Below are 23,893 nucleotides of genomic sequence, written 5' to 3' on the forward strand. Positions count from 1 at the left end.
ACTGAGAGAGAGAGACTGAGGGAGAGAGAGACTGAGAGAGAGAGACTGAGACTGAGAGAGAGAGAGAGACTGAGAGTGAGAGTGAGAGAGAGATAGAGAGAGAGACTGAGAGAGAGAGACAGAGAGAGAGAGAGACTGAGAGAGAGAGATAGAGAAAGAGACTGAGAGAGACAGAGAGAGAGAGAGACAGACAGACAGAGAGAGAGAGACTGAGAGAGAGAGAGACTGAGAGAGAGACTGAGACTGAGAGAGAGAGAGAGACTGAGAGAGAGTGAGAGAGAGATAGAGAGAGAGACTGAGAGAGAGAGAGAGACTGAGAGAGAGAGTGAGAGTGAGAGAGAGATAGAGAGAGAGACTGAGAGAGACACAGACAGAGAGAGAGAGAGAGAAAGAGAGAGAGAGAGACAGACAGAGAGAGAGAGACTGAGAGAAAGAGAGACTGAGAGACTGAGACTGAGAGAGAGAGAGAGACTGAGAGAGAGTGAGACTGAGTGAGAGAGAGATAGAGAGAGAGAGACTGAGAGAGAGACAGAGAGAGATAGAGAGAGAGACTGAGAGAGTCCGCCACCCATGAATCTAGAAACAAAATTGGAGAAAAAAAACAAATTAGCAAACCATTCCTCCACTTGAGAGTTCCATACTATACATTCTCGACCTTTACATATTCGCTAATGTACTCATCTCAACTCAACTCAACTCAAATTTTATTGGCTTCAATTTTCACATAGAAGAATTTGTCTTGCGCTTAAGACATAGGCAGAAAGTAAGAAAGTATATCACGAAGAAAGCATAATTAAGAGGTTGCTCAGCGAGAACGCTGCCAAGCACTAGCATTGTCACCGTTGGACCAAGTGGTCGGGAGCACAGCAGAGTAGCAACCATGACCATTGCTGGTCTAATAGCAAGCAGTGTTTTGACGAAGACGGATCATTCTGATAATCATCGGTCCACACTATCGCTCATGGTCTCTCTGACAGGATGTATAATTACTGCGCGGAATCTATCAAAACAAGAATACAGAGACGAAAGTGATTGCAGATTGGGCGATTTCGACAGTGATCTCCGTTCTGTTCTTCACAGTTATGATAAAGACATCGCTCTAAGGTCAAAACAACAAGTCAAAATGTTGAGACTGCTGTGGCAGACCGTGATATTGTTGCATCACTCCCAACTGGTTACGGAAAAAAGTATCGTCTGCTTCTTAGACAAAGTTGATTATCACGTGACACTTTTGCCATATTTAGAGTTGTTGGCACAGTAAATACACCCGCGAAAGATAGCTCGCTTGAAACTGTCATACATATCAATTCCTTTGTAATTTAAAAATTACACAACACCATGAAAAATCATTATCGACGATCGCGAATCTGCTTATATCAATAACACATTACGAAAAGCTCTAAATATGTAAAAAAAAATCGATTTCTTACCCACAAAAAAAAATTCAAGGCATCCTGTCAGGGATAAATGAGACCCGAAGGGAAGTAACTCATTTTTGACCTGAGTTCAGGATGGAAGACGGATGACCTTCAGCGCAATGGTTTAAAATACAATGACATTTTCCTTCTTGTTTCTTATCCATGAGATCGATAGATAAGAAACATGAGGGAAAATGTTATTGTATTTTAAAGCATTGCGCTGTTATGTACACAAACCTCCAGGCTGTCATTTGTGTATCTGAGCATGTCCACAATTCTGTTTGCTTTTCGTTGCCTTCTTTTGTATGTGTGTGTGTGTGTGTGTGTGTGTGTGTGTGTGTGTGTGTGTGTGTGTGTGTGGGTGTGTGTGTGTGTGTGTGTGTTTGTCTGGCTGTTTGTTTATTTCTCTTTCAGCCTGTCTGTAGGTCTCTTCCTCTTTTTATGTCTGCCTGCCCGTCTCTCTCTCTCTCTTTCTCTCTCTCTCTCTCTCTCTCTCTCTCTCTCTCTCTCTCTCTCTCTTTGTTTCGCTGTATCTCTGTCTCTGTTTGGCTGGCTGGCTGGCAGTGTGTCCGTATCTCTCCATCTCTCTCTCTCTAACTGTCTCTCTCTCTAACTGTCTGTCTGTCTGTCTGTCTGTCTGTCTGTCTGTCTGTCTCTCTCTCTTCCTCGCTCTCGCCCCCTGTTTATCGATCTGTCTGTCTGCTTGTCTTTCACTCTCTGTCTGTCTCTCTCTCCCTGTCTGTCAGTATGTCTGTTTATCTCTCTCTTCCTTCCCTTCTCTCTGTCGATCTTTCTTTCTTTGTCTATTGGCCTCTTTCTCTCCTCCCCATCTCTCTCCTTCGTTCTTTAAAACGAATGTAGGCCTAATCATGGAATTTTGTTCAATGGGACACAAAATAAGCAAATAAAATGATGCTAGTGCCTATGTTTAATATTCTTTTAAAACCACACACAACGTCCCAGTGTTCTGCTCGGACACTTCTTGTTTTGTGTGGAAAATAGATAACATGAACACTGCACACACTTTGGTATCGGGATTATAAGAACACACACTCTGGAAGCAAAATGGAAGTAAGGTGAGTTGATGTGCATGCCTTGTAGGCAGAACATGGAATACATTTGATTGTTCGTTTGCTCGTTTGTTCGTTTGCCTGTTTGTTTACAGGTTTATTTGTTTGTTCATGTGTCTGCTTGTCCAGTTTTTGTTTGTTTGTATATTCAGTGAGGTTATCATGGGTAGCTTGTAGTCTACAGTACAGTATTAGGTATTGTAGTTTCTTATCCTGTTTGTTTGTATGTTCAGTGAGGTTATCATGGGTAGCTTGTAGTCTACAGTACAGTATTAGGTATTGTAGTTTCTTATCCTGTTTGTTTCGAACTGTGTTTCATTTCTTTATTCGTATATCTGTTTTATTTCGTTTGTACGTTTAGTGAGATCATCATGAAGACCTCGTATGTGAATAGTCTGTTACGGGGTATCGTTTGTAACACCGTGTGTCTATTTATTTGACTCTCGCAATCTTGAGTTGTAAGAAGCGTTGCCTAATTGAAGAAAATCTTCGTTTTTCTGTTGTTTTCTTCTTTTCACATTAGTATTTATCTGCGAGTTCTTTTCAAGGACCACTGGGTCGAAGTCCTGGTGAAAGTTTTGCATTGTGGATCAAACGTTACATACATTGATCATTCTTGTTTTTTTGTTTGTTTCTTTGTCCAGCTGTTTGTTTAAAGAAACCAACACACTTGATCTCAATGAATATTTTTTGAAAATTGTTTGCTTATTCTATTTTGTGAGATTTCACTGTGTTTGGAAGTAAGATTGTCGCAGTTTGCCTTGAATAACATAGTGAAATTCAAGTACTGTAGCTTTAGTGCTGAAACATCATTTTCAAACTGACGTTCAAAAACAACTGCCGTAACAGTAATGAAGTCTAATTTCGTAGTCTAATAATTATAGATAATACCAGGGAGGTATTTTTTCATCAGCAGTCGGCAGTCGGCAATAGGGTGTTGAGAGATTGAGGACTGGGTGGCCGAGTGGTAACGCACTTGCGCTCGGAAGCGAGAGGTTGCGTGTTCAGGCCTGGGTCAGGCCGCAATTTTCTCCCCCCTTTCCTAACCTAGGTGGTGGGTTCAAGTGCTAGTCTTTCGGATGAGACGAAAAACCGAGGTCCCTTCGTGTACACTACATTGGGGTGTGCACGTTAAAGATCCCACGATTGACAAAAGGGTCTTTCCTGGCAAAATTGTATAGACATATATAAAAATGTCCACCAAATACCCGTGTGACTTGAAATAATAGGCCGTGAAAAGTATATACTCGCCTAACACGCTTGAGATTTACTGGCCGATGTGAATGCGTGATATACTGTGTAAAAAATTCCATCTCACACGGCATATTGTAAACGCCATGAGCCTCCCCTCTGGGAGGGTATGTGCGTAGAAATACTCACTAATAAAAAATAAAAAATAAATAAAATAATAAAAAATAAAATAAATAAAGAGAGAGAACTGTCAAAATGACTACACATCTTTCAAATTGCTAAAACATTAATTAAAAAAAGCCGCTGTTTCAACATGTCAGCCAGACGTTTTTTCAAGATGTGGAAAAGGTTACACCGAGCTTTGACTGCCAAAAACGTCCCCAAATTACCGCTTCGTCCTAGCCCATTAATTTTTGGCAAATTGGCCGTTGAAAATATATTATTGCCATATCCCCGTAAGATTGTGAGTTACGTTTGTGAATCTTGTCCTGCGTTCCTCAGCTTGTTACTGTCATGATCACCTGATGGTGAGAGCATTGTGTATCACGCCCTATTTTACCCTGCAACGCGGGCAGTGTGATGCCTTCTTCGAGGGTTTACGTTCATTAGTCACAAGAGACGGGCGAAGTGGCGCAGTGGTAAGACGTCGGCCTCCTAATCGGGAGGTCGTGAGTTTGATTCCCGGTCGCTTCCGCCTGGTGGGTTAAGAGTGGAGATTTTTCCGATCTCCCAGGTCAACTTATGTGCAGACCTGCAAGTGACTTAACCCCCTTCGTGTGTACACGCAAGCACAAGACCAAGTGCGCACGGAAAAGATCCTGTAATCCATATCAGAGTTCGGTGGGTTATAGAAACACAAAAATACCCAGGATGCTTCCCCTGGAAGCGGCGTATGGCTGCCTAAATGGCGGGGTAAAAACGGTCATTGTGTGTAAAAATTCACTCGTGCTAAAAACATGAGTGAACGTGGGAGTCTAAGCCCATGAACAGCGCTGGTGTACCTGTATTTCGATAAGGGCATATCAGTGCACTCAAACACACTCCCTACCTTCAGTCTTCTCAAAACGTTATCTGTGACCTCCCAAATAGCACGATCAATGTTGACTTTTCTCAGGTAGGCTACGGTGTAGCGGGAGCAAAAGAAAAGAGGCCAGGAGGGGTGAGGAGGGGGGGGGGGGTCGAAGAGAAGGGGGAGAGGAAAGGTGGCAGGCAGGAGGTGGGGGGTGGGACTGCTCAGAGCCATGTGGGTATACCTCAGAGGTCAGTAGTGGCTGCTTGGTCTCAGGTGCAACGGACAGGAAAGGGGAAGGGGTAGTTGCATCATACTGACGTCATTTGACTCACCGCTCGTGATGATGACACTTTGGCTATTAATAACTCAAGTGCATTGTCAGTTGTTTGCAGACGTCTCACACAGTAAAACGATTCATTGAGACTGGGTCAACTTAACAGCTAGCTAGAGGTATAGATCAGTTGGGGTACCTTGGTACTTCGTTTTGTTCATTTATGTCAGGCATGTTTTAATAAGTGTTATTTTTTCCCTGTACAATGGTGCCCTGCACCAGGATCATTATGATTTGTGTACCAAAATATTTTTGTTGAAAAGGCAAATTAATCACTCTTGATATACGAATCATTGTTATATCATCGATCTTCATGGAGTAAATCAATCAGAGCAGCTTAATCAACAGCTCACCTGTCTTTCTTCTGATGTAAATAACAGTCATCAGATGAGACGTGGGATTCAGAAATTGCTGTCGTCACTGTCACTTACGTCAAAAATGTTGATGATAACGAGAGCAATGGTACTAATCTGGATGTCATCCTGAGAACAATAGACATCTTCCAGGGTACGAACACACATGCTATCTACCCATAGCTCGTCCAAATAGAACACAATTCTGCCTTCTTCGAATTCGCGGTGTTTCTTCAAGTTCCTGAAAAAGTGAATGCGCTTTTCTACAATGTCTTAATTTTCTATCAAACCAAAGTCTTTCCCGTCTATCCATACCATTACCAAAGTCTTTCCCGTCTATCCATACCATTACCAAAGTCTTTCCCGTCTCTCCATACCATTACCAAAGTCTTTCCCGTCTATCCATAACATTACCAAAGTCTTTCCCGTCTATCCATACCATTACCTAAGTCTTTCCCGTCTATCCATACCATTACCAAAGTCTTTCCCGTCTATCCATACCATTACCAAGGTCTTTCCCGTCTCTCCATACCATTACCAAAGTCTTTCCCGTCTATCCATACCATTACCAAAGTCTTTCCCGTCTATCCATACCATTACCAAAGTCTTTCCCGTCTCGCCATACCATTACCAAAGTCTTTCCCGTCTATACATACCATTAATAAAGTCTTTCCCGTCTATCCGTACCATTACCAAAGTCTTTCCCGTCTATACATACCATTAATAAAGTCTTTCCCGTCTATCCATACCATTACCAAAGCCTTTCCCGTCTATCCATACCATTACCAAAGTCTTTCCCGTCTCGCCATACCATTACCAAAGTCTTTCCCGTCTATCCATACCATTACCAAAGTCTTTCCCGTCTATCCATACCATTACCAAGGTCTTTCCCGTCTATCCATACCATTACCAAAGTCTTTCCCGTCTATACATACCATTGATAAAGTCTTTCCCGTCTCGCCATACCATTACCAAAGCCTTTCCCGTCTATCCATACCATTACCAAAGTCTTTCCCGTCTCGCCATACCATTACCAAAGTCTTTCCCGTCTATCCATACCATTACTAAAGTCTTTCCCGTCTCTCCATACCATTACCAAAGTCTTTCCCGTCTATCCATACCATTACCAAAGTCTTTCCCGTCTATCCATACCATTACCAAAGTCTTTCCCGTCTCGCCATACCATTACCAAAGTCTTTCCCGTCTATACATACCATTAATAAAGTCTTTCCCGTCTATCTATACCATTACCAAAGTCTTTCCTGTCTATACATACCATTAATAAAGTCTTTCCCGTCCATCCATACCATTACCAAAGTCTTTCCCGTCTATACATACCATTACCAAAGTCTTTCCCATCTATCCATACCATTACCAAAGTCTTTCCCGTCTATCCATACCATTACCAAAGTCTTTCCCGTCTCTCCATACCATTACCAAAGTCTTTCCCGTCTATCCATACCATTACCAAAGTCTTTCCCGTCTATCCATACCATTACCAAAGTCTTTCCCGTCTCTCCATACCATTACGGAATCTCACTTTGTGCAAGGATTTCCACAAAGCGTATTTCAATAAGATCAGATCGTGTTTTTCTCACAGTTGTTTCCATTGACCCGACAGCAGTCAACATTCAATGTTATGCATCATTTTTCCACCGCGGTGTATTTGATTAAATACAAGTCCCATAAATCTACATGCAAAAGCGACGCTGACGCCGCAACCGGCGGTGTCACCTTAGTCCGTAGACTCGTTGAGTGCGCGATTCAGTTCTCACCTGGATATAAAAACGGTTACCCATCGTCTTACATGCCCGTTTCTTGACGTGGCCCCCTGCAAAGGGAAGCCTCCTTTGTTTACATTCCTTCATGAACACTTTGTATACATTTATTGTCACACTCGTTAACCTACATACAGACATGCTGGCAATTTTTCTTTAAACACAAGTCGCAATAAGCAAGACGTATAGAACGATGTCACATGACACTTTTCTTGCAACATTGAGATTTGAGATGCGACTGAAAAAAGCAGGCTTAATAAAAGGAGAAAAAATAAATAAAAAAAATTTAAAAAATGGAAAGGTAACGGGGAAATACACGGACTAAACTCATATTCTTGCCGACTCAACCTGCTTGAGGTCTTCGCAAAGGGGGCAATAGAGCTGTCAGTAAGTAGTTTTTATGAAGAAATAATTTTCATTCATTCACACACACACACACACACACACACACACACGCCATCCTTGTTGTTAGAGATAAACACACGTATGGTGTGGTGCTGACGATATCAAGTCAAAAAGAAATGCAGTATAGAAATGTCAACAGCAATGTTTGTGTACCCTACTTTTTTTTTACCGCTTGTCCACCCTGCAATCCGGAATGAATCGGTGACAAATTGGGCGTACAGGCTCGTGAAAATACGTTGGGGAGCAGCTAGTCGTTAATTGTCATTGTGTTGAGAATACGTGTAAAGAGAGAGAGAGAGAGAGAGAGAGAGAGAGAGAGAGAGAGAGAGAGAGAGAGAGAGAGAGAGAGAGAGAGAGAGAGAGAGAGAGAGAGAGAGTGAGAGAGAACTTTGAACTTTGAACTTTATTTATTTATCGAGGGTAACAGAATAAGCAAAGTATACATGCTTTTTTTCGTCCGGCCCTCGCCCATTGAGGGTAACTCGATTAATAACAAAAAAAAATAGAAGTTAAGTTAATTAAGAGAGAGAGAGAGAGAGAGAGAGAGAGAGAGAGAGAGAGAGAGAGAGAGAGAGAGAGAGAGAGAGATAGAGAGAGAGTTTCTATTTATGTCAGGCGTCATTCCTAAACAAATGCAGAAAACTCCCAGGTGATAGTTATTGATACAAACGCTTAACGGGTTCTGCTATCACACGGGCGACGCCGCGTTCTGACTGCTGGAGATATGACAAAAAATGCGATGTCAACCAGCGCTTAGCGGTAAGTTATTCCAATGAAAACAGAAGCCCCCTATCTCCCAGAAGGTAGGTTTTAAGACCCATATTTCGATTTCTGACGCATGTGGTCACGTTGAAATGAGAGAGCGGGTGTGTTTTGGGGTGGAGTGACCCTGCAGTTTAATGCAGTATTTAAGTCGAAATAGTGATACACAATCTGTAGTATCACCAGTGCTCACTACAAGTGATTAGGAGACAACGGAACTGAGCTTTTAGGGGAGTTCTTTTATTCTTACCTATTATGAGGTGAGTGATAAAGTCAATAAGCAATGATACCAGTAAGTTGATAACTATATAAGTAAATAAACACGGATCATCTTCTAAAGTTTTATTACTAAACAAGAAAAAAAAGTACACAAATATAACAAGAAGATTACTGCTACATTACAAGAAACGACAGTTTTTTTTTTTTTTTTTTTTTTTTTACAATTTTATTCAAATAAATAACAACAATCAACAATATCTCATACAATGAATTAAATACATCTTATCGAGTACAACAAGCTAACTTTTTTTTAACGTTTTGTTCTTCGAACACTCACACAAAAATGCTTCTTATCTGTAACTGCCTATTAAAAATACTTTCCAACGGTAAAAACGAATTTGTTTTTTTATATATACTAACGCACATCTTTCCGATTAAGATAATGTGGTTCAATTTATACATAGTTGCCTTTTTCACCATTACAAAATGCATACCAAATAAAACATCACTAACTTTCAAAACAATCTTAATTTCTAAAGTACGAAAAATAAATTCTTCAATAAACTTCCAGAATTTGTATACAACCGGGCATTCAAAAAAGAAGTGTTCAATGAAATCAGTTACATCCCAACAGTAATTACATTTATTAGTTTCCGAGAAACGACAGTTGATGGAATGTGTAGTCACTATAAGAAAAAGAAACCTTATCATGCACGGCTGTCCAAACCGTGACATTTAGACATACACTGGTGCAATTCTGTAACACATGTTACATAGCCACTGGTGAATTAACAGAGAGAAAAATAACAAAAAACAGTCATATAGGTTTTCGCATCCATGGGAGGTAATTGGAACCGACCAAACAGACTGAGCCAGTAGCGCGACATATGTCGTGACAACCAGGTGACAGTATACGTAAAGTAGCGCGACATATGTCGCGACAACCAGCCTAAGGGTTAATGAACGAGAAAGATACAGACACAAAACTGTGAAAGGTGAAAAAGATACGCACTTAGCCTTGCTTTTGTTGTTGGTTTTGCTCCTTCGGATATATGTAAGGAAGTTAAAATCAATCCTGAAATCTACGTCTATTTTTCTGACAGAGGCTTTATTTTAGCACTGCTTGCAAACTATCACTGACGACTCGCATAAAACTGCCCCAACTGCCGTCTTTTCTTATCCGCTTTGTGATGCTTGCATGATTTCTGTATTATATCATTGTATAGCTTAGACGACGGCGTTGGTTATTTATGAGACTTTATTTCTATCTGTACCGATTACTTATGTTGTTATCCCTCACAGATTTAGATTTTTCTGTTTTCTTTTGTGTGTGTATATATATACCCTTGAGGAGGGTCTGATGCTCCCAATAGGCTATCTGTGAAGGGATACTTTTTTCTCTCTCTCTTTCTCTGCTAAGAGATTTTAACAAATCTCGGAAGAAAGTCTCTGCTGACTTTCAATTGTTTCTTTCACAATTTCTGATGTTTTATTTTTTATATATATATATATATATATATGTGTGTGTGTGTGTGTGTGTGTGTGTGTGTGTGTGTGTGTGTGTGTGTGTGTGTGTGTGTATGTGTGTGTGTGTGTGTGTGTGTGTGTGTGTGTGTGTGTGTGTGTGTATGTGTGTGTGTGTGTGTGTGCGTGTGTGTGTGTGTGCGTGTGAGTTTGTGTGTTTCTGTGTGTGTGCTTCTGTGTGTGTGCTTCTGTGTGTGAGTGTGTGTTTCTGTGTGTTTCTGTGTGTTTCTGTGTGTGTGCGTGTGTGTGTGTGTGTGTGCGTGTGTGTGTGTGTGCGAGTGTGTGTGAGTGTATGTGTGTGTGTATGTGTGTGTGTGTGTGTGTCTCTGTGTGTCCTTTTCTTTTTGTCACTGAAAATATTGTTAATATAATGATTGTTTATATCAGCTACACCATGTTCGACTTTGCTAAGGGCCCGTAGTTCGATTTCAATATTAGCATTCCGTATCCTCTCTCTGTCTGTCTCTCTATTTCTAGTCCCCACCCCCCCCCCACTCTCCCCCCCCCTCCCTCTGTCTGTCACTGTCTCCCAGTCTGAATAAACCATCCATCCATCCATCTATCAGGCAGCTTCAGGCTATCTCCCTGTCTCTGCCCCTCCCCCTCCTTTCTCTCTCTCTCCCTCCTAATTGTGTGTTCTTCATTTTTCTTACGCTCAGACCAGTAGCCCTTCTGCAGGTGGCGCTGTGCCTGGCGTGTGGTTGCCATGGTTACCGTGACTACCAGGACGAGCTCCCAAACGGCGGGCGGGTGGCCCACCCGTGTAAAGACAACGCGCTGTGGCACGGGGTAGGGCATCTCAACGTGCAGGGTGGAGGGGCCAGGAATGTCTTCGGACTGGACTTCGCTGATGCTGGAAGGGTAAGTCTGTCACACATTACAGGGAACTATACGGAAGATACTGCAATACGCGAATTAAAGTGGCGCGGCACAGATTCAAAAAACCAAGACATATCTTCTTTACCCTCCAATGAAGCAAAGATCGAGAGGATAAAACAAACCGTGACATCTCTTCTTTACCCTCCAATGAAGCAAAGATCGAGAGGATAAAACAAACCCAGACATCTCTTCTTTACCCTCCAATGAAGCAAAGATCGAGAGGACCTCACAATGGCGAAAAATGACGTCACGCAAAATGTCTTCCATTTTCTATTCAAACTTTCAAGGAAAATACCATAGACTGTCAAGAAGACTAAAGTGTGTCACATTAGCAGATACAACAACAACTAAATATCTGTAAGGTCACCATCAGGCTGTGCCTGGTTCAGCATCGTATCTCACACAGGCCAAATCAAAATATATGTTGGTTTAGGGTAATGTGACCAAAAAAGATTAGGTCGGTAGGTCGGCTTTTTTTACCCCTTAAAGGCATATGTACTCGATGACTATACACGCTAATTGCTTTACCAACAGCTGGAGACATGCTAAATTAAGTTCCCTGCAAAATATTGTGGTCTAGGACCCCTTCAATGTTGAGATATGTTAATTTTCATTTTGATCTGGATCGTCCTATTTATAGATTTGGCAACACATGTAACGTTGATGCAAGGGAGCTAACACCGCGGCTTTGTTGACATCCTCACTTTTTCAGAGGCTAGAACAAGCTGTAATGCATGTATTATGGTCCGCGCATGGTGACATATCGTCATTATATGGTCTTATGGTGCGTTTGGCATCGATTATGGGCAAACTACACTTTGTAAACACGGGAGCGCGTACATATGCCTTTGAATTTAGTCGAGTTTAGTCTCGATATGGTTCACAAAATTTGCCAAAATTGGTGTTTTTTTGAGAAATGAAAAAAAAGTTTTAGGGTCGTCGGAAAAAATCGGGTCGGTCGGGTTACCCTGAACCAACATTATAAGATGTTTGATGGGTTGTTGACAGACCAGCTTTTTTGTCGGTCCGAGGGGGAGCATATCGTCTTATGCTCCCCCGAGGACCGACAAAAAAGCTAGTCTGACAACGTACATCCAAACATCGTTTTTGTCATCATTTTGGTAGTGAAAAAATAAGTGCACAATCAACCCAGGGAGCCATGCTTTGAAACACGAGTATCGTTTTGATAACCACACGAGTTCCGTTTTGATAATCACTGGCAATCAAAGCTGGCGTGTGAAAGCAACTTTCTGTGTTTTTGAGTTCATAAAATGTTGCGATGAATATGTCAGGTTTGAGGATGCACAGTTCTGTAGGTTCATCTCGGTATTCTACCCCCTCGGCTTTCAGTTGTAAATAGTAAGCTCAGTGATCGAACGTGGAAGCTTCGTTGGGTCAAAGGTCACAGAAGATTTGCGTCGTGCAGCGAAGGAAAGAATCGCGATCTTGTTTCCGACTCAGTGCCTCTTTGTTTTTCATTGGACCTGTCATTCTGCTTGCTCGGCTTTGTTAGATGTTTGCATGTCGTGTTGCTAGTTTCTTTGCTTTTATTATTATTTCTTATTTGCGCTTCGTTTATCGATACAACGTCTTGTGCACGGGTCAAAATGTGTGTGTCAGGGGTCAATTGGTTTGACTTGAACTTGACGTTCGTGTTTTTCCGAACGTCTGTGTATCGAAACACAGATACACGCACTACATGACTTTGTAAGAAGACAAAACATATCGGTAGGTTTCATTTGTTTATGATGAATTTATGACCTTTCATGAAGTAGTTTTGTTTTTTGTTTACTTTTGCCAGTTTGCCAGTTCGCTTGTGGAACTTTGCGAAGCAGTGTCGTGTCGTCTGTTTAGGTCTGGGGAAACGCCAATGAAAAGAGCCGAAGAATCCCCGAGCGTTTCTATTGGGTTTGCTTTTGATTATTCATGTATAACCTGCTTCCTGCAACTATGGTAACCGGGGATTTATTGCCTGGGGAACATGAGATTTATTTCCCAGGTGCTTGTGAATGAAAACTCGTGAAAATGATGACAAATATTTTTATTTGGCCTAAGACATAGGTACCACTTGAGGCATCAACAAAAATGTGATCGTTTCAGAAATGGACCAGAGAGTTGTGTCAGAAAGACTCCGATGGGGACGGGAAAACCAACGGTCAGGAATTAGGCGACCCACAATGCACCTGGACAAAGGGCGGCATTCCAGAATCCACCTCGGGCATCACGCATCCGGGTAATTTTTTTATTATCGCAAAACAAAGATTAAATTGTTAACAATCTTGGTTAAAATCTCGGTGGAAATCTTGTTTGAATGCTTGTTCGAAATAATGGTTGAAATCTTGCTTGAAATCTTAGGATGACATCTTGTTTGAAATCTTGTTTGATATCTCGGTGAAAATCGTGGTTGAAATCTTAGAAACGATTGTGTTTTCATCTACTGCTGGGAGAGATGTTGCCGGTGATGTCCGCACGTCACATCGAGCAAACAGAAATGTTGACAGAAATGTTGTACAGCTAAACAGACAGTCTTGATAACGTCATTCTATCCCTTGCAGACCTCTACCCAGTACAATGTCAAGAGTGACACTCTCCATACCTTTTTTTTTTACAAGGAAAAAAGTAAAATATAGTTGGAAAATTCAAAACAACAACAACAACAACAACAACAACAACAACAACAACCATGAAATCTCACACAAACGAACCGTTTTGCAAAATCGTTTTTCAAGAATGTGGTGCAAGGATAAATTTTTGGTCTTTGATTTGTTTCTTCTAATTTCCAGGAGTGTGCGATCCATACGACAGTGAGAAGTGTCAGAACACAGCGGTGCCATCGAGCCCCGATGTGACCTATGCCACCCAGGCACAGTGGATGAAAGAGGCCTGCGTTCAAGCCGAGTTTGAGTGCCCCGCCATTAACAGTTCAGGTAGAAATCAACTCCAACCTGCCTTGTCAATATTACAGTGTTCTAGATGATCGAACGTGTAGCAAAGACCTGTACGCGTACGTGTAGATATTGCGTCACCCGTAACTCACTTTTTTCTCTCCAATGTTCCAAATCATAGGTTGTTTTGCTCCAACCAAGACTGCAGATCTTGGCAAATGCGTGACGTAAAAACTAGATTTGATGACGTTACGAATACGAATACGAATACTTTATTATCTCATACAGAGAAATTTCAGTGTGGTGCACATTAAAAGACAAAACAAATAATAAGACAACAGATAAAAATACCATACGAAGCATACTACACTCGCGCACGCATATGTACACTAACAGGAATAGTAACATGATTCCAAATAGGTTAATTGCCGTCAGCTTTAGCTAAAAGTTTAACGCTAAAAACTATCATTATCACAGGACTAGATATGTCATTGAACAATATTTATCACAGGACTAGTCATTCGAGGGTTATCACACTCAGCATAAGGGTGCACATCAAAGAGTGTAAAAAGTATTCATCACAGAAATCAGTGCCCGTACACTTCCGGTACAGGTGCTGAAAAATGCCACACCTAGATCTTGCTAATGTGTTTGTAACTGTACGTGTAACTGTACGTGTAACTGTACGTGTAACTGTACGTGTGGCTTGACGTTTCTGTTCTTCTCGTGTACACCACAACTGTGTTCACTAGCTGTCACAGGCTTTCACACGAAATAAGGGCATTCTTTTCTTTATTTTATTGTTATTTGTTTCCCCCTCTATCGTTTTGCTATGCTCTACGAATGATCTGGTCTGTGATCATGAGCGTTCAAAAATACGATATTTCGTTTATTTGACTTGAAACTGACGTTGATTTTCAGAAATGTTAAAATATACTTTATATTACCATCCTGAAGAAAGCAGTTTGCCGAAATATTGATGAAGATCATACCGAACCTGGTTCTTGTTGTGTCCTCTTTTGTTTAAATAGTTGATTTTCAGAGTCCAGCTACTCGTGTGAGCACTTCCTCTCATGCATAAGCCACACCGTAAATCTATGTAGGCCTAGATGGGAGAATGTTTGAACAAAAATCTGCGTATGATTTTTGACGCTTTGCTGTCATTAACAGACGTAAAGCAGCTAGATCTACGCATGCCTCTTACACCTGTTCCGCAGCAGGAGACGACCTACATGTGCATGACGTTTCAGTGGCCTGACGTCACGAAGGATTTTCACGTCATCGCCACGGAGCCAATCATCAACAACTCATACATCATGCATCACATGCTTCTCTTTGGCTGTGCTGACGGTGAGTGTTGTTGTTGCTGTTGTTGTTGTTGTTGTTCTCTGTGCTTTCTTGTTCAACGCTCATACTTTTGGCTTAACCTCCCAGTAAGCAAACAGTAACAAGATGTAGACAATGCTTATAGGGCTTCAAATGTCGATGGAAAACAATCCTGTTGAAAAACTAACTTGGGTTCAGATATATTTGGGGACACCATTTCTTTTTGGATACTCGTTAACTGCGAGTAAATCTTGTTCTAATTTGACAGAAACAAATATGCACATGTTTTTCACCTGAAAGCACCTTGACAACCTTTTGGCCTGAAAGTCTCTGCGTAACCTTTTCACCAAGAAAGTCTCTGGGTAACCTTTTCACCAAGAAAGTGTCCTTATCAACCTTTTGATTTAAAGTGTCTCTAACGGTCATTCTGTCTGACTGTGTATTTATCATATTTTCGAACTTTCATCCCGACAGTGTTTTTAACTACCTTACATCCTGAAAGCGCCTTCAACAATCGCTAAGATCTCTTTGAAAATTAAAAATATTGAGATCTAGGATAAAATCTCATTTAACATTGTGTCAGATTTTCCGGTGAGCGCCGATCCCAGAGAGTGTGGGATGGGTGGATGTTCTGATCTACTAGGGGCGTGGGCCCTGGGAGTCACCGGGCAGTGTTTCCACACGGGAGCTGGTGTGTTGATGGGAAAGACTGGTTACAAGAGACTCATGATTCAGGTGAGGGAGCAGCACCTAGAGATGGTATCCATGTCCCACCGCGTGTCACCACAGTGGCACGTGAAAAACCTCGGTCATCCTGTCCTAAGTGCAAGTGGCTGCATGATTACACCTACACCAACCTTCCTTGCCTGTGTAGACTATCTTCTAAATCTCCATAGACCTGTCCAGGATTTTACACGGGATAAAAACATTCCTTCTCTTGGACACATACTCAAAATCAACACCCTGGCTGCCAGCTATGCGGAGCTGGAATGATTTTGGATTTATTCGCAGATTAACTGAAGATAGATTCAACTTTGGGTTGGTTTCTTTTTTGTGTTCTCAGTATTTTAATTGATCACTGCGCGGATGAATTGACTGATAATCGCTACCACCTGTTCAGGGCTATCTTGGCCTGTGTAGTTCTAAATCTGCTTCTGATCTTAGACCTAAATAGGGAGTTCAGGGCGAGAGAAACAAGCGTGTAGATTAAGATAAGATAAGATAAGATAAGATAAGAAAACTTTAATGTCCATTTTCATTTTACATAAACATGGACATTTGTCTTTTGACACCTCACATTTCTATTAACACAAATATTGCGTTTTAGTTTGGGTGTAAACAGTGTTGTTTGGAATACCATTTGTTTTCAGTCTCACTGGAACAACCCCCAGCTGCATGCCCACTTCAATGACAGCTCGGGCATGAGACTGCACTACACCAGTGAGCTGCGAGCCAACAACATGGCCATGCTGATGACGGGGCAGAACTACATCCAGATCCCCCCTCGCTCCCCCCACACCCTGGCCACCTCCGACTGTTCCTCCACATGCACCAACAACCTGATGACGGGCGACATCCACATCACCACTGCTGCCAACCACATGCACTACCTCGGTACCTATCTCATCCTGTTTTGGTCTTTCTAGAAATATTACTTGCATTTACTTTCTCCTTCGGTATATTCAACAAAATGAACTTTTCGGCAAGTTTCAGAAACTATCGACAATCCGTGGCGTCTGCTTTCCCCCCACCGCAACAAGTTCTGCAATTCTGCCGAAATGGCGGTAATGTTTGGCGAAAAAAAAGAAGCTATGGCGTTTCGCCGACTGCCCGCGACATTCCTGAACAATATCTGGTTTGGGTAATGCGCGTGTCCTTTCTTAGTACCAATTGATCGATTTGCTTCTTGCAACCTTATGTGGATATTGTTGGTTTGGGGTCAGGCTGTCTGAGTACCAGCCGATTTATCTCTCGGCCTTCTGTGGATACAACTTGGTCGGGGTTTGGCTAGTGTCCTATTAGAGAACCGCTCATTTTGCTTTTAGCCTTCTGCTTGTGTCCTGTTTGAGTACTACTCGTTTTGAATACGTTTTCTATCAATGAACACCTGTGTTCCTGTGAAGATACGCCAAGACCATTGAACGCTTCAAGCTGTACCTTTCTGTCTTTCTGCAGGCACTGCCATGAACCTTGAACTTCATCGTAACGGTCTGTTCCTGATGAACTTGACCAATGACGTCATCTATGATTACGACACGCCAAAATTCTACGAGTAAGTTTGCTGACGGGATAAGCAAAGCAGATATTATTAGCATAAGGCATTCATACACAACAATTATGATAGTTATGTCCACTGTATTGATGTTGTTGCTGTTGTTGTTGTTTGAGAATTGTGTCATGTTGTTATTATGAACTTGAAGCTGCTCTTACTGTTGCATTGATAGCGTGAGCTTGAATCTGCATTCTGCATACATTTTTTTTCTAGCTGGCCAATCCTTTAGTTGTGTTATTTGTCTGTAAGTTGCTTAATTAGGCCCAAAAAAAATTGTCTGTTTAGGGTAACATGACCAAAAAAAGTAGGGTCGGTAGGTAGGTAGGGGTTGTTTTTTTTTGTGTGTGTGTGTGTGTGTGTGTGTAAATGCTATGTTGGCTGAACATTCACTTCTTATATTTGATGAATACATGTTTCAAAACTAACGTATAAATAAAACAGAGAGAAAGGGAGAGAAAGAAACGCCAAATGTCTCTTTTTAGCATTTTTACCTCTTTTTTTTTTTTTGAAATCAAAAAAAAGTTTTTGGGTCGGCGCCAAATCGATAGGGTCGGTCGGGTTACCCTAAACAGAGAATTTTTTTTTTTGGGCCTTAAAGTTTATCTTTTGAAAGTGTTGTTGTTATATTGTTGGCAGTCTCAGGAAAACAAAGCTGCAACATAAGAGTCAGTAAGTAGTAGTAGCTCAGTTGGTAGTGCACTAGACTTGTGATCCTAAGGTCACAGGTTCGAATCCTGGCAGGGACGGACATGGGTCAACGTTATGTGCAGACTCAGAGACGGTATCCATGTCCAATCCCGGTGTCACCACAGTGGCACGTGAAAGACCTCGGCCATTCTGCCATAAAGGCATGTGGCTGATTACACCTAAATACGCACACACCTGGGTAGCGCAGCTCTTGTTGCTGCTTGCTTTCCACTGGGAGGAAGCGACCCGAATCTCCCAACACTGGGATAATACAGAAATATAAAATATAAAATATATAAATATAAAATGAAATATAAAAAAATGAAATGAAACACTGTCTTTGAACATTAACCTGAGAAGTAAATCATTGTGCCTTGTGGATGTGTAGATACACGGAGCCAGTGGTGATCCACCCGGGTGACATGATCAGAACCAACTGTCACTTCGCCTCCCTGGACAAGGCCACAACCACCTTTGAAGGGGACGCAACCTCGGACGAGATGTGTTACGGGTTCCTGACCTTCTACCCCAGAGAGAACCTGAAGGAACTACAGTGCACATCCTGGAGAGGTACATCTGTCTCTTTTTAAACTCGCCGTTAACAGGGGGTGTATAGGATTGACTCTGATTGTCCCTCTGCCTGCACTCATATTTTAATGTTTCTAGGCCGATTCAGTTGGCACTTGGTGGGTATAGCTTGGTAGCAGGGGAAACACGACCTTAGCCAGACATAGGTTCTTTGTTTTAACGGAAGAAAGGAAATGCCTAGAACATCCCAGGGTGTTCTGTATGCGTGAGCAATAGCGAATTTAAAGTATGTACAATAACCCAACAGTTTTTATGTGAATTGTGTCTCAATGTGAATTGTGAATTGCGTCTCAAAACGACAAAGTGACCTACGGGGGTTGTCCTGGCCGCCTTAAAGGTACTGAACTTGTCAAATCCAGGTACACGGAGCCCCTGGGGCTTTTAGTCATACCTCAGGCAGCTATCCGTTAGAAGAACTACCAAGTTTCATTGACTTGCACCCAAAGAGTCAAGAACTCCGATTTTTCTACGAATTAATTTCGTACTCGGACCCGGCTGGTCTTGGCCTATTTTCGATCTAAATTTAGATCAGGTAGATCACCACATCATGCACAAAAAGACACGTCACTAGCAAACAATGTCAGACGTCATCATGAGTTTGTGTAAAACAAAATGGAGGCCGGAATCACTCAGTTGAATCGAACTCCGACCAAACACCACGTAATAACTAGGCTAATTTATGCACTCGCGTGAACAAGAAACTGTCGAGCTTCACAGATATCGTCGTTGGGTAGTTTTGAGTTTGTTTTACTACCATAGGAGGATTTTTGAACTGTAAATGCACTCAGCTGCAACAAAAACGCAAAACGAAGGCTGTGAGCTGCACTGTGCCTTTAAGGATAGGGCTTGCTTTGCATGACTTTTCCTGACAGTATTGCAAGGTTTTAAGACCAAGTGCCAGTTGTCGTTCCAATGGTTTCAAGAGAGAGCCGTCCTATTCCTGTTTCATTATTTCGACGAAAATGACACAACCGATTTCGTGTTGGTCTCAATCAAACCGTGTATGTTCTCTCCTGTTTGTTTGAAAGCTTGTGTCTTAACTTCCGATCAGTCTGAAAGTGTGTGTCTTAATTTCTGATTAGTCTGAAAGTGTGTGTCTTAATTTCTGATTAGTCCCCTTGATGATGTGGTTCTTGCAAGAGAAAACGTATGATATCCTGTCACTCCTGTCCGCAACGTTAATAAATTACATGACATTACCTCAGTTGAGATTCTGACCAAATTGAGACCTTGTCCAATGGATGGCTTTTGCCATATTACTGACGATCCCGTGCGTGCAGGGTTTTGACGGGTTTGTACATTTTGAGAAAACTGGACAGTTCTACTTTTTTCAGGTTAGTAAAGTTTAGAAATTGTGAGAAAGGTGTGGGAAAGTTTGAGATGTTTCCGAGGTTATGACTTACTAGATGATTACCCGCTTCGCCGGGTACCGGCTTCGCCGGGAAGAAGTAGAGCCGAATACCAGGCTTTTTGAACCGTTTGTGTGTGTGTGTGTGTGTGTGTGTGTGTGTGTGTGTGTGTGTGTGTGTGTGTGTGTGTACGTGTGTGTGCGTGCGCACGTGCATGAATGACTGTGTATGTGTGTTTGCAGGTCTGTCTGGTTGCGATCCTTCAACGGAGGGTGGCTGTGACACAGAGGCGAGGCAAATTTTTTTTAAACCTGCATTCAACCAGACGGAACTCTACAAGAATCTCACGTCCGTTTGCAAGGTATTTCAGGGCACATGCCTTCTCCTGTAAGCGACCATGTACATCACCACGGATCTACCCAGGCTACAACACTAAGCGCATCCTTCCACCTAGACACATACCAAACATCAACACCCTGCCTGTTTTCTGTGCAGAGTGAGAATTTCTGGCAGAATTAATTTCCTAAATCACACCTGTGTTCATCTACAAAATGAGTGGAACAAAACGGTCTGGCTATTCACAGGAAAGCGAGAGGCTTTTGGCTCATGGCATATTTGAAGGATGAAAGGCGCTGGTTCATGTTAATGCTTGTTATTCTTACAGGTGCCAGGAGATTGGTTCCGAATAACTCTAGCTTACTCTATTTCACACGTCGTATGCATTTAGAGCGCTTACTTCCCTTTGGTTATTCTAGGCGTGACATGTAAACGCCTGGGCAGATCCGAGACGCTGTACAGGACAGCGTACACGAGAACGATAGTGTGTATAATATACCGGTTCTAAATTCTTGGTCTGAATCAAAAGTCTTGCTATTGAATGGGACAATGGAATGTGCATAAAGACGCGTTAATTTGGGGCTTGGCAGATTGGTTGCTACATTAAGGGACTGGTAGGTAAGGTGGTTTGTTACCAATTCGAACCACCGAATCATTTGTCTTCATTTTTTACATTTGTACACCACCGTCAGAATTGTTGTAGTCATCATCATCATGGTCTTCAGTATTGTTGTCGTCATCATCATCATGGTCGTCAGTATTGTTGTCGTCATCATCATCATGGTCGTCAGTATTGTTGTCGTCATCATCATCATGGTCGTCAGTATTGTTGTCGTCATCATCATCATCATGGGCGTCAGCATTGTTGTCGTCATCATCATCATGGGCGTCAGTATTGTTGTCGTCATCATCATCATCATGGGCGTCAGTATTGTTGTCGTCATCATCATCATGGTCGTCAGTATTGTTGTCGTCATCATCATCATGGTCGTCAGTATTGTTGTCGTCATCATCATCATGGTCGTCAGTATTGTTGTCGTCATCATCATCATGGTCGTCAGTATTGTTGTCGTCATCATCATCATGGTAGTCAGTATTGTTGTCGTCATCATCATCATGGTCGTCAGTATTGTTGTCGTCATCATCATCATGGTCGTCAGTATTGTTGTCGTCATCATCATCATGGTCGTCAGTATTGTTGTCGTCATCATCATCATGGTCGTCAGTATTGTTGTCGTCATCATCATCATGGTCGTCAGTATTGTTGTCGTCATCATCATCATGGTCGTCAGTATTGTTGTCGTCATCATCATCATGGTCGTCAGTATTGTTGTCGTCATCATCATCATGGTCGTCAGTATTGTTGTCGTCATCATCATCATGGTCATCCGTATTGTTGTCGTCATCATCATCATGGTCGTCAGCATTGTTGTCGTCATCATCATCATCGTCGTTGTTAGCCATTAGCTCGACGTCAACGCCTTCATTCTTCACTCTTGAAATGACTGTGTTTGTTTCTCACGCAGCCCTTCGGCCCTTGCACCACGGAGTGTAACACGGCCTTAAGACAAGCCATGCAGTCTGAACCGTGCTTTAGGAACCCCGACTCGCTACTCTTGATCAAGTGGTACCTACTGCAGTTGACGGAGGCGGGCCGACACTTTCTGGGGGCTATGGCGACCTGTGAGCTGCAACTCTACAAGGACTGTCTGGCGGCCACGGACACAGCGGACGACATCGTCTGTCGCAACGTAGCAGGTGGACACACAATGGCGAATGGAACGGATGACAGCGGTAACGACGGTACTGGACACACAATGGCGAATGGAACGGATGACAGCGGTAACGACGGTACTGGACACACAATGGCGAATGGAACGGATGACAGCGGTAACGACGGTACTGGACACACAATGGCGAATGGAACGGATGACAGCGGTAACGACGGTACTGGACACACAATGGCGAATGGAACGGATGACAGCGGTAACGACGGTACTGGACACACAATGGCGAATGGAACGGATGACAGCGGTAACGACGGTACCGGTGGAGCCTTGGCGCTGCAGTCCACCTCTTTGTTAACCCTTCTGGGGCTGATGGTGGGAACTCTCTACCACGCCCTGTCTTAGTTTCCCGCACCTTCGTCCACTTTAAGACCCGTTGGGTTACACGTTGAAGCTCTTTCTATGCATCATCTCTTTCATCTTATTTTTAAGAATTGTAATCCTAAAAGGAGAGTTATTATATCCTATATCGAGTTTTTGTGTATGTAAATCGTCTGTTGATTTTATCGATTCCTCTTTTCCTCTGCTTGAAGTTTTCACATCTAGGCTGCGGGTAAATACAAAATTGTGCTACCAAAGCATGAACTCTGAATAATACGTTTTGATACCCCAGCCTCAGTTTAAAACAACCACAACAACAACGGCCTCAACAACAACAACAACGGCACACTCTTCACACGATAGCCCATTGTTGTAGGTACTGATGAGTGTTCATAATGTTTTTCGCCTCTTGTTTCGGATAAACAAAAATAATGAAAATTAGCACGAAAGAATTTGTCTGATTTTATGAATAAATACATTGTTTAAAAAATGTCCAGATTTGTATGTGCCTTAACCCTGTTGTAACCCAATACAATCTGTTGAAAATAACAATTAGACAAAATGTATAAAAATAAAAACATATCTTTTTGAAAATGAACTACCTTCACGCCTTTTACCTCCGAACTTATGAATGAGAAGCAGTGAAATAAGACGTATAATGTGAAACACAGAGAGAGAGAGAGAGAGAGAGAGAGAGAGAGAGAGAGAGAGAGAGAGAGAGAGAGAGAGAGAGAGAGAGAGAGAGAGAGAGAGAGAGAGAGAGAGAGAGAGAAAGAGAGAGAGAGAGAGAGAGAGAGAGAGAGAGAGAGCTAAACTGAACTGAACTGAACTGAACTGATTTTATTTTTACAAGGATGTAGAGAGCGTGGAGCTGAGATAAAGAGATACTCAGAACGCAGAAGAGAGCGCGACAATGAAAGACATAGAGAGAGAGAGAGAGTGGGGGGGGGGGAGAGAGAAAACGATTCTCTCAGAGAATATCATGACATAGATTCAATGGGCCTTGTGTCGCTCTTTGAAGCAAAATGGTGTGTCATCCAATTAGGATGTTGTTGTTTTTTTTTGGGGGGGGGCGTTGGGTGAGGTGGTCCGGTAGAAGTTAACGTATGGGGAGGGGGGGAGGGGGTTGGGTTCCTAGCTGACGAGATCAGGCAGGGTCGAAAAGGTGGCTTCATTCTGGGGTTAGAGGTTGTTCCGCGCGGCGAGGTCGGGGGTGGCATGGGATTGGGGGTATGCTGCTATGGCTATCTTGACATCCGTTGTCTGCAATTTCAGCCTTCGCCGAGTATGGCATTCGTTACACCTAGGAGAGAAATAATCGAACGCATGACCACCTCAGCAACTTGCATGTGCGCAGTGAGCCATGAAATGTATGCATTTGGATGGCACGTGATAGGTCT

At 42.4% G+C, this 23,893-nt stretch overlaps 2 protein-coding genes across 2 annotated transcripts in view; one reads left to right on the top strand and one right to left on the bottom strand.

Moving 5' to 3' along the window:
* Positions 1-23,893, bottom strand: part of LOC138952738 (neuroglobin-like) — a 190,204-nt gene that overhangs the window by 59,592 nt on the left and 106,719 nt on the right. The gene's annotated exons all lie outside the window — the stretch shown is intronic.
* Positions 8,421-23,071, top strand: LOC138952734 (uncharacterized). The gene is made up of 11 exons (XM_070324449.1): positions 8,421-8,580; positions 10,723-10,924; positions 13,043-13,175; positions 13,726-13,869; positions 14,998-15,177; positions 15,737-15,888; positions 16,524-16,767; positions 17,329-17,425; positions 18,501-18,682; positions 20,292-20,410; positions 21,912-23,071. Exons 1-11 carry the CDS (start codon positions 8,576-8,578, stop codon positions 22,515-22,517), a joined length of 2,064 nt encoding a protein of 687 aa, XP_070180550.1. The 5' UTR covers positions 8,421-8,575; the 3' UTR covers positions 22,518-23,071.

Source organism: Littorina saxatilis, linkage group LG17 (genome assembly GCF_037325665.1).
Source record: "Littorina saxatilis isolate snail1 linkage group LG17, US_GU_Lsax_2.0, whole genome shotgun sequence".
NCBI classification, from domain to species: domain Eukaryota; kingdom Metazoa; phylum Mollusca; class Gastropoda; order Littorinimorpha; family Littorinidae; genus Littorina; species Littorina saxatilis.

Excerpts from the sequence above, each read along its gene's own strand:
- LOC138952734 (XM_070324449.1), top strand. Across the intron at positions 13,176-13,725 it reads CTCGGGCATCACGCATCCGG|GAGTGTGCGATCCATACGAC; the intron begins GTAATTTTTTTA and ends TCTAATTTCCAG. Across the intron at positions 15,889-16,523 it reads ACAAGAGACTCATGATTCAG|TCTCACTGGAACAACCCCCA; the intron begins GTGAGGGAGCAG and ends ATTTGTTTTCAG.